Source organism: Aptenodytes forsteri, unplaced genomic scaffold (genome assembly GCF_000699145.1).
Source record: "Aptenodytes forsteri isolate BGI_AS27 unplaced genomic scaffold, ASM69914v1 Scaffold175, whole genome shotgun sequence".
Lineage (NCBI taxonomy): Eukaryota > Metazoa > Chordata > Aves > Sphenisciformes > Spheniscidae > Aptenodytes > Aptenodytes forsteri.
Genome location: NW_008794723.1, coordinates 904,293 through 915,145, shown reverse-complemented (window position 1 = coordinate 915,145; position 10,853 = coordinate 904,293). Strand labels below are relative to the sequence as shown.

At 38.2% G+C, this 10,853-nt stretch overlaps 1 protein-coding gene across 1 annotated transcript in view; it reads left to right on the top strand.

Moving 5' to 3' along the window:
* Positions 1–9,883, top strand: part of GCFC2 (GC-rich sequence DNA-binding factor 2) — a 20,755-nt gene extending 10,872 nt beyond the window's left edge. Inside the window, exons 9-18 of the mRNA XM_009273863.2 lie at positions 140–252; positions 991–1,190; positions 1,612–1,765; positions 2,244–2,365; positions 3,618–3,694; positions 4,463–4,529; positions 7,661–7,807; positions 8,158–8,282; positions 8,639–8,793; positions 9,480–9,883. Coding sequence (XP_009272138.1) covers positions 140–252; positions 991–1,190; positions 1,612–1,765; positions 2,244–2,365; positions 3,618–3,694; positions 4,463–4,529; positions 7,661–7,807; positions 8,158–8,282; positions 8,639–8,753 — 1,120 coding nt within the window. The 3' untranslated portion in view covers positions 8,754–8,793; positions 9,480–9,883. The remainder of the gene's footprint in view (positions 1–139; positions 253–990; positions 1,191–1,611; positions 1,766–2,243; positions 2,366–3,617; positions 3,695–4,462; positions 4,530–7,660; positions 7,808–8,157; positions 8,283–8,638; positions 8,794–9,479) is intronic.
* Positions 9,884–10,853: the final 970 nt, after the last annotated feature.

Here is a 10,853-nt window from a genome sequence, read left to right as displayed (position 1 = left end):
AAAAAAAAGATGCGGTTCCTTGGGCTGTTGCTCTCACAACTTGCTTTTAGTGCATTTTTTGAAGTCAGATTATTTTTCATTAAGCTTCCTACTGCACATAAGGGGACGATAACTCATCTGAGTTCATTACAAAATACAGGACTTGCAGACGGCAAATGAGAGAGTGTTCAGGAGAAGCTGATCACCATGAAGGCATGTCGAGTGATGATGAGCTGACTCCGACAGAGGTGACTGAGTTCCAGAAGAGCAAAGGTTGGTGACAGTCTTATTGTGATGTCCTAGAACAAAATCTCTTTCTGATTTTTTTTAATGATTTTTTTTGTTAGGAAAGGTGAAGAAATACTTCATTCGAGTTACATGTTCTTAGTTACATACTGTAGAAAAGAAATGCCTTCAGATGGTTCTGACTAATTGGGAAGAATAGGTGTATAGTTGTAGATTTCTTTTGGTATGAGTTATGTGGTGGTGGCATTACATGACTGTTTCAATTAGAAGTAAGCTGTCTTAGATTATGCCAAAGCTGATCTGACAGTACTCAATGCAATGCTACAATGTGTTTTGTATAATCAATTAGTTTTCTGAAGATAGAGTGAATTAAAGGTTGGTGTTCTAATTATCTTGAATGAATGGATGAAGAGGAGCAGGGAAAGGCATTATACCTTTTCTCCAGGTAACAGCAGAAGGGTTCTCATGTCTGAAAGTTTATCACTGTGGTATAAAGTTTGAAACATAGTGCTTGTATAAATCTGTGGAATAGATCATGAAGAAACTTGCCTTTTTTGGTCTTCTGACAGTATTTCTTTCTGAAACTGGGTTTTCCAGGGAGCCGGTTTTAAAACCCATTTCAGTGTCAGGTGTGTCAAAGATAAATGACAAATGCAATTATCATATAGATATTTCTTATGTCCTATAGATGCATAAATTTTTCAGCTTATGCCTCAATAAGTTCTGTGATTGTTTCTTTTTATTCCCAATGAATATGATCCATAGATAACGTTTTAGAGGATAGTAGGAAAGTCTTTGAAGATGTACATGCAGATTTTTGTGACATCAGAAAAATCCTGTTGAAATTCCAGGAGTGGAAAGAGAAGTTTCCTGACTCTTACTGTGATGCTTATATCAGTTTCTGCCTGCCTAAGCTATTAAATCCATTGATCAGAGTTCAGTTAATAAATTGGAATCCTCTTGAGGTAGGTGCATCAGCTGACTTTTTCTTCAAAAATTGTATGTGTGTTTGTGTATTGTGTTTTAATATAGAAAAAACATCTCATTTTTCATACATAGCACAGTGTATTAGAAATATTAGAAAAACACTGTGTTGGTCTCAGAAATAGAAGCATGTGGTTGGAATCTTCTTAACTTTCTCCTTTCCCCTTATGTCCAGCCCCTTTTGCAACACCCCCTGTAAAAAGAATTCTTCTTCTGACTTCTTTGAAGACACTTTAACAATTCCACCCTTTAAATTCTAGCTTTAAATCTAGTTTTCCTGATTCGCTGTTTTGGCCTGTTCAGTGATGAGGGTGGATCTGAAATTAAGTGGGAGGCTGTGGTTTATTGGATGGAGCTTTTCTTTTAATCCTGACCAGCTGAACAACAGGAATGATCTTTCAGCAGAATTTTACAGAGTTGGAAGAGATGCCCTGGTTCAGAGCTATAAAAGAATTCAGTGATGCCAAAAACGTATCTGAATCAAAAAGGGATGATGATCCTGATCAAGAAGTTTTGCCTAGAGTGATTGAAAAAACTATTCTTCCAAAAATTACAGGTATAGTAAGATTGTCTTGAAAATGTTCACTGCAGCTAGGCAATCAAACCTTAAATAAAAGCGATCGCTATCAAATTATGTTAGTTATATAATGATGCTCCAAGATGTAGTAAACGTATCTGAATCAAAAAGGGATGATGATCCTGATCAAGAAGTTTTGCCTAGAGTGATTGAAAAAACTATTCTTCCAAAAATTACAGGTATAGTAAGATTGTCTTGAAAATGTTCACTGCAGCTAGGCAATCAAACCTTAAATAAAAGCGATCGCTATCAAATTATGTTAGTTATATAATGATGCTCCAAGATGTAGTGATTACATAGTTCCAGAGTGAGAGGCTACGGTAGCCTCTTTAAGATTATGGTGAGGGGCTTAGCTTTTTATATGTTTACTTCTGTTACATTGTAATGCCTTGAAACTAGAGTGGATAACCACTTGCATATTGTGAATGAAATAAATTCCTATTTTTTTTTTTTCCAGCATTTGTAAAGAGTGTGTGGGATCCTTTATCTACTTCACAGACAAAGAACCTTGTACAGCTTTGCAGTAACATCTTTGAAAAACAAGTCCTTTCCAAAAATGAATGCAGTCGAGCAAAAGAGGTAAAAGCTCCTGTGGTACTGGGGAAGGGAGAACTTCATCCACCGTGTGCGCTTTCTGGGTGTGCTCCTATGGGCGCATAGAACGTTGTCCTGAAGTTGTTCAGTTCTGATTACTTGTTTGTTTTGTCACTTTATATTAAGAAGATTTAACAGTTAAACTTCCAGCTCTCTGATGCTCTTGTTACTGGAGATGATGGGAGATGGGACACTCTTGAGGCAGAATTTAGCTCCTGTTCCTAGAAAAATTCTGCCTGTACCTAACAAGAATCTGATCGTAGATCTAATCTTGCTTCACCACAATAACAATGGTTAGAATTTAGATTTGCTTTTAGTTATCTTTCAAAATTTGAGTGTTAAATGCTAATAATGCTCCAGTGGTCAACTCCTCAAGCTTTTATTTATAAAGTAGATCTAGAATTTTAAAACTTGAAAATCCCCAAAGGTTGGTTAATTGCCTAGGAGAAAGACTACTTCGTAATCTTAGCAGTCTTTTAATAATTACTTTTATACATATAGTCACTCTAGCATGACCTTCTTCAGCCTGATTCCGGTTCTATTCTGATGTAAATCTGGAGGTTTATCTAGTATAAAAGTGGTGAAATGGGATGGATGTTTAGGCCCTGAGTATGAAAATAAATATTTTTAACAAAATGTTTATGCCTTCCAACTGAGCCTTCCAAAGGTTGCTGATTTCAAACCATGCCTTGAAGTCAGGTGGTACAACTGACCTTAGCCAAGATACCATTTGTACAGAAAGTAAAGTAAACCAGAACTTTAAATAAATAAATAAAAAGGCTTTTAAAAAAAAAAAAAGTAGGTGAATCTATGGCACCTAAAAGCATATTGCCTAAAAACACATACTATCCTAGCTATGGTGATTTTTTTTTTACATAGAATTTCGCAGCTTTTTATGGAGATCCTATGTGCATAACTTATTTTGTTGTTAATCCATACAGTTTTCCTGCTGCCTTGCAAATTAACATGTGAAAAAAGGCCTCACTTAGGGAAATAACTTCATCTTAAAAAAAAAACCAATCCCCCCTAGGCCCTAGGTTAACCCTATAGATAATTACAGCTGTGATTTGTTTTTAATATATTTATGGTCTCAGTGTGTATTATATACAAGTGTCAACTGTACTTAGTTCTAATTAGCAGATTGCACTTCTAGATGAACTGAATAACCATTGAAATTGTTATAAATGGAAGATGAAGTCTTTCTTGTGAAGACACATTAACAATTCTTTTTAAATAGGATTTGATGAACATGGCTGTCCTGAGAATGAAGAAATCTGTAGAGGAAGATGTCTTTATTCCTCTGTATCCTAAAAGGTAAGCTGACTCTGGGACTCTTCTAAACTTTTTTTTTAAACTTCTGTACCCCTCTTCCCCACAGATGTAGATGAAATATTGTAAACAACCATTAACAGCTAATGGAATAAACATGCCTTCTACTGTTTTATTATAGGAAAGTTTATGAAGCCTTATTCCTGTTCATGAACTCTTTCTAATAAGGATAACTCTTAGTGCTTTTTTGCTCCTGTAACCAAAAACTTTGTAGTATATGAGGTCCACAGTCTGATTTTAGCATAGCAACTTATATCTGAGGGCCTGTGTTAGTTTAGGTGGTCTGGTGTCACATGTGTGTGTCCCCTGATTCCTCCTGTCATTCCTAAAATAGGGTTTATATTGTTGATACTTATTACTGGGCACTATTTCAAAGATGGGAATGAGTGGGAGTCTGGGAAGTGTGGGGTTAAGATACAGCTAGGAGAGAAGCTTTGCTGAAGCTAGTGTAGGATGTTTGGTTCTAAGCAATGTTATTTTGATCTGAATCCATGATATGTAGACACAGGTGTTTCCAACTGCTAATTTTATTGAACTTACTTCATAGTAGTTGTATTATAATGGGATCAAATTGACAGCTGTTTCCCTAAACCTTTATTCTGATTGTGGCTGTCACTGCTGAAAGAATGCCAGAATTAACATTCATCAGTATCTAAGAGATCAATTGTCTATTTATCTTCTTTTAAAAACAAACAAAAAATAAATCCTTATTTTACCTTTTTTTTTTTCCCCTCCCCTTCTTTCCATGACCAGCACTGTGGAAGACAAATCATCGCTATGTTCAAAATTTCAACAAAGACGGTTTTGGTCAGCTTTTAAGGTAGAGAAAATATACCTGTTTTTTTTCTTTGAAATTCATTTTAGTGAAAAAATATTTTGCAGTCAGTCAGGAAATATATCTTCAGGCAAGTCTGAGTCCTGGGAGATTAATACATTTTTATTAGGATGGATACCCATTTTTCTCAGTGAAGGATGTGTTCTCTGTGCAACCTGCATGTGATGATTTAAGAATGAGCTATAAACGTACGCTTTGTTTCTTGTCTACTCAATGGGTACATCTTCTGCAAGAGACTTTGATCTGACCATCTGTTCCTGCTGGTTCATTTTTTTTCCTTGAGTGGGTCAGCCAGGCCTGTTGGCCTTACATCATATTAATTAGTCATTGCCACTCTGCTAAGAGGTTGTCACCCGACACTACGGGTACAGACAGGTTCTTTTGGGGATCCTGGGCAGAATAACGATGGCACTAAGTTGTAGGTACAATTCAAGATTTACTTTTTTTTAACAGAATTTTGTGATTAGCATAGCATTTTATGATCCGAGTAGCACAGGATTTTTATAATCAGTATCAGTGTAGCACAATTTTATAAGTAGCCTAGCACAGAATTTATAGCACAGCTTAGCTTATGGTTCCTAACCACCTGGACCCTCTGCAGATTGGGTCAAATCTTAATATTTGGCTTGCAGTATGAATAACATAACAGTCATAATCCAGACTAGAAACACGTAAAAGAACACAAGTCACTCAATCCCTGGAGGAAGCGGAGGATGGCGGAGGTGTCCCTGGCCACCGGGGGGGCTCATGGGTCTCACTGTCCAGCAGCAGTTCTGGTGCAAGTTTCCCTTAGGACTTGTAACTGCTTGATTTTATAGACAGTGCTCTGTGTGCTATTACACTTCCCTGTTCTGTGATGGGGTCATCACTACCACCTGGCTGGCTGGGTGCCTGGGACCATCAAGGCTGGTAAGGAGGGGAGTAGTCAGCCGGGTGCCCGGAAATCTTGAGGCCAACAGGGAGGGGAAGAAGAAGAAATCTGTTTGGTTCATCTGCTTGGTGCACAGGACCTTCAGGGCCTGATAATGAGGGGGAAGGGGGCTAATATGTGACCAGCTCAGTCACAGAATGGCCATTTGCCTTACAAAATGGCATGAGTTATGCTAACTCTTAGTGTAGAATATAATCACTGCGTGTTCATATAAGCACATCAGTATAGTTTTACTTTTGGGGTGCTGAGTTGGGAATTTCTGAATGCCTGTGATTCAGTTGTTCCTACTTAAGATGTGAAGATGTATTACCTCTAGGAGTAGATTTGGATTCTTACTAAAGATGAGATTTAGATGCATAAAACCCCATTAAAATCCCAGACAATATTCCAGTTCCCCTGCTATTCACGATGCCTAGCCCTGCGTATGCTTCCTGTTGTCATGACGCAGAGCTTCCTTTCTGTTGAAAAACCTGGAAATTTGGATGTCTGGAGGTCTGTTTTGCAAAAGACTTGCCACCTCTGCTCCTGGGGTGAGCTGCTGTGTGGGAGTCTGTTGTGGACAGATGAAGAGAAAGCAAGAGGGGGCTTAATACTCAGGGGTTAGGACACCTAGCAAAAACCAAGGCAGACTTAGGATTCTGATTCCACCTTCTAGGACTGTGTTGTGTTTTCCTGGAAATCAGACCTGGGTGCTTTCTCCTGCAGATCGAAGTTTTCTCCTTTTAGCTTTTGATTTCTATCTTCACTGTCACAGCGGTAGTCTCTGAAGGGGTGATAATGGAGAGAAGTTTAAAGTCGTCTTGCTCTGTATATCTGTTGAATAGTTCTTACATCATTTTTTCTGGAGTGGAGGCATGAATTCAGTCACTGCAGGGTAAATAGTACTGCAACTCATCTGTGTTAAACTCTTGGGACCTACTTAATACTTAGACTAGTGTAACTCATCTGTGCTTGAGACTGCTCTCTGGCACTGAGACCCACTGTCATTGTGCAGCCCCCCATTCGTGCTCTTAAACCCTGTCTTTCAATATGGGTTGCCATCTTCACAATACTTGTTAGGAATAGCCTCTAAACCATGCCCAGAAATTGTATGGAAGAATACTAATTGGCTTGGGTGAGAAGTGAGCCAGGAACTCTTCTAATGCAAAACTACAGATGATGGAAGTTCAGCGTTTGTACCCTGGTTTTGCCTAACTTGCCTAGTGTAGATACAGTGTGTAGCATAGTAACAAGAAGCCCTGAAGCTGTGTACTTTCCTGATTAATGCTGGCCAGTGGAAGCACTCCTTTCTCTTTCATCTGTGTTTTAGTCGCTCATGCAGTTAGATGGAAGCGTCCCATCAGATACTCCAGAGAAATGTGCGAAGGTGGTGGGCTTTGTGAGTGCTTTTTGACTGGTGACTGCAAAGATAGCATGCTGTGTTTGTGAGGGTAAATTACCTTGACGTTAACAGTTACCTTAAAATTAACCTATTCTGAGTTAAGGGAAAAAATAGCCATGTTCTTTCATCAGACTCAAAAATGACAACAGTTATAAGGATTTATAGTGATAGGGGCAACAGAAGAAAACTCTCAGTACCTAATAATACTGAGATCAACTACAAAAAATGCTGCTATGAACTGTGGCTACCAACCTCCCTCATGTTATGAGGGGCTGCGTGTAGGCTAATCCTGAGCAGATATAGTTACTTTTTTTTTACTGCTGTCTTGGATTCTCTGAAGGATTGCTTAGAATTGGATGCCACTTGTTCTTGGTCTGTATTTCTTGTAGGGGGAGTGTCTTAAATACTCTTTCCTTCTTTCACGCTTCCAGATTTGACTGCCAGCTCTTCTGTGAAAAGAACAAAGCATAGTTGTCTTCTGTACTTGGGCCTTAACAATTGTTAACCTATTGGAAGGGTCAAATGCTCTTCCCAACCTTGGGAGGTCATATATACACATATTAGGGTACAGTTCATATGCATGTGTAAAATCAATTATCCTACTTGATAAGATTATTTACTATATGCAGCTTATTAGCAGCTAACTGACAGTAATTTGGAGAGGGTGAATCCTGGGTTTTGAGTACTTAAATTAGATGGATATAATATTATCTTTTTTTTTTAAACAAAAAACTTTTAATATTGTGTTTTAGCACACCTCTAGCCACCTAAGTATGCATATTCTCTGTTTCTTCATTACTGCAGCTGCTTTCCAATGTTCTTCTTTGGGATGGGATTGTACAAGAAGATACGGTCCGTGATTTGGGACTGAGCAAGTTGCTGAATCGTTACCTTCTTCTGAACCTCTTAAACACACCACCAGGGCTGGATAATATAGAAAAGTGTAATAAGGTAAAAGACAACATGTACATTGGAAGAGAGCGTATGCTAAAAGCTTTTTTTCATGAAGAGGAGTCTAGACTGAAGAAGGACTATTTAAAAATTCTAAAATGTAAATGACATTTTTAAAAAATTAAAATTTTTTTAACGACCTTGGTGCATCAAAGCATTTTAGAGCAAACATCGGTCCATAGGTTCTTCAGAATAACTACTTGTAGGGATAATCAGACTTGGTTTCAAAGAAAAAGCACACCACTAATAATGACTGAACCTGCCAAAAAGAAAAGTCAGAAGTGATGTGACTTGGTTATATTGAAAGATTTTTCTTTTTAAACCTTTCCAAATATTTTTTGTGTGAGCAGGTGGTTGCGTGCCTCCCAGAAAGATGGTTCCAAGATCTTAAAAGTGGATCAACTCTCCCTGAGTTACTGAACTTCTGCCAGCACTTGCTGCAGTGTGCCCGTACGCTACACAAGAATAACCACAGGTAATACATAGATAAGGCTTGCCCTGGGATTCAAGCACTTCCTCCTACACTTTGTGTTAAATATTTCTTAAGTTCCTTAAGTCTCACATATTTGACACTTCAAGGATGTTCTCGTCGCATATGTAGATAAAAGATGGAGTCCATAATGTAAAGGAGCGCTTCTGCAGTTCTAGTTTAATGCGATAGTTTGAGGCGCTAGATGTTGGGTACTGTTAGTGATCCGTGTAGCCAAGGTCACCTGATGACAAGCAGCCAAGGAGAGCGACCTGACTCTCTTTAAAATTAATAAACATAAAGTGTAATTAAAAGTCAGGTACATAAAAGTGGTGCTATATAAAACTTTTCTTTTTTTATAGTGATGAAACAAAAGAAGTTCTTCTCCTGCTGGTGAAAGTCAAAGCTCTGCATACTGTTGAAGACTTCATTGAAGAGTACAAACTTGAACACCTTAAATCCATGATCGGGAAATAGGAAATTTTGAAGGAACATTTATATTACTGAAGCAAGCCTGGTATTAACGCTAAAACAGTTCTAATATGAAATTTAATTAGTGGACCCAGCCTACTCAAAGATTTAGTAGTAATCACTGTCTTATTTTTAAATACTTGAGGATTTTTTGTTCCAAATGTCTTCTACTGCCATCTACTTTTAGGTTAAGGAGTCTTTTTAGAAGTTACAGTTGTCAAAGTAGAGCGACGGTTCAGGCATGCTAAAACGTATGACAATACTTTATTGCTTTATCCTTTTTGGAAGGATTCCTGGAAAGAGAGCGAGTGCCTGTAAGGTTTATCACTGCTAGTGAGTAGCCAACTTTACAAGCTATTTCCAGTATTACATTGCTAAATATCACCCTGACTCAGCAGTCGTTGAGCTCTTCTGACTGTGGTCACAGTGATTTTGGTAGGGTTATTGTTAAGCCATCCCTGGTGAAAAAGAATTCATCATGTTGCAGGGGTTTTGGCCCTGGTACAGAAATGAGAAGTCGGTGTGCAGGTAAGGAGTTTGATGAATGTTTATTGATGGCAAATGTGGGTTCAGTGAGGTAAGAGCTGCACAGGAGAATGGGGACGAGCAAACACGTAGTGAAGATAGTGCCTGATGTGCGTACTTTTGTGCTTGAGCAATACAGACTGAACTCGTGTGTGCACACCTGGAGTTGTCACATCTTGCTTTATCAGGCTTTTTTTTTTGTTACGGGCATCTTGGTGATGAGAAGCACAAGAACAACTTCAGTTACTTTCTAGTGACTGAAACGCTAGCAAAGTCTTCCTTTTGCTTCCCAGTAAGATCTGCTGAACCTTACTTCATCATACCCTTCTTAGATTTCCAATTTTTTATAACTTTGTATATTTGCAATAAATAGTGTTATAGAATAACAAGGATGCTTTTTTGTAGAAACCGTAGTGTATCACAGACTCTGTGTGTTTACTTCTGACTGTATTTCTCCAAAATCTTCTAGGACTAGAATTTAACTCTTGCAGACTTAATCCATATGATTTCTTTTATATTTTTTTAAGTTAAAAATATATTTTTGTAAAATATTTTAATTGTAAATGGCTTTGATCAGTGTTACAGACAAAAGATGACTTTTAAAATAATTGTTTTATTTTGAAAATAAAGTAAAAATATTTTGCTGTGTCAATGACTCCTATAGTTTAGTTCTTTAACATGTGACAAGAATGTTGTTAGAAGTATGAAAAAACCTCAGACACCATTAGCCTTCATTGCCTTCGGGAGTTACGAGTTACGTTGCAAATCCTGCTTTCTAATAATGGTGAATTTCTGTTGCTTTTCCTCTCAGAATGCCAACAAAAATGCAATGGCTGCTCAGCGGTCATCACAAGCTCATGATCTCCTTGCTTTTCTCTTGTTCTCCTTTGTCTCATCCCAGCTAAAGGTCTCCCCTGAAGCAACCAGCCCTGTGCTATTATAAAAATATAATGGATGTTCTATCATAATTTAGTGCTGTAGATGTTTCTTTCTGGAAGAAAGATTACGTGTAAGCACGGGAAGGCAGTTCACACTTGAGCTCAGAACCCCTGTGTGCTTCTACTATGGAAATACAGTTTTATGACACCAGCTCTCCCGGTACTGAGAACCTACTCTGGCACTGTGAGCACATCATGAACCTTACACTAATTCTTCAAAACTGATTTCAGAGCATTTGTATTTGCTGGCACTGTGAGCACATCATGAACCTTACCTTGCACTAATTCATGTGATTTGGCTTAAACAAACTGGCTGAGTTCTTCAAAACTGATTTCAGAGCATTTGTATTTGCTGCTCTGTTGGCAGATTAGTATTACTGCATCCTGGCACTGTGAGCACATCATGAACCTTACCTTGCACTAATTCATGTGATTTGGCTTAAACAAACTGGCTGAGTTCTTCAAAACTGATTTCAGAGCATTTGTATTTGCTGCTCTGTTGGCAGATTAGTATTACTGCATCTCCAAAGAAGGGCAGTGAAGCTGGTGAAGGGTCTAGAGCACAAGTCTTCTGAGGAGCGGCTGAGGGAACTGGGGTTGTTCAGCCTGGAGAAAAGGAGGCTGAGGGGAGACCTCATCGCTC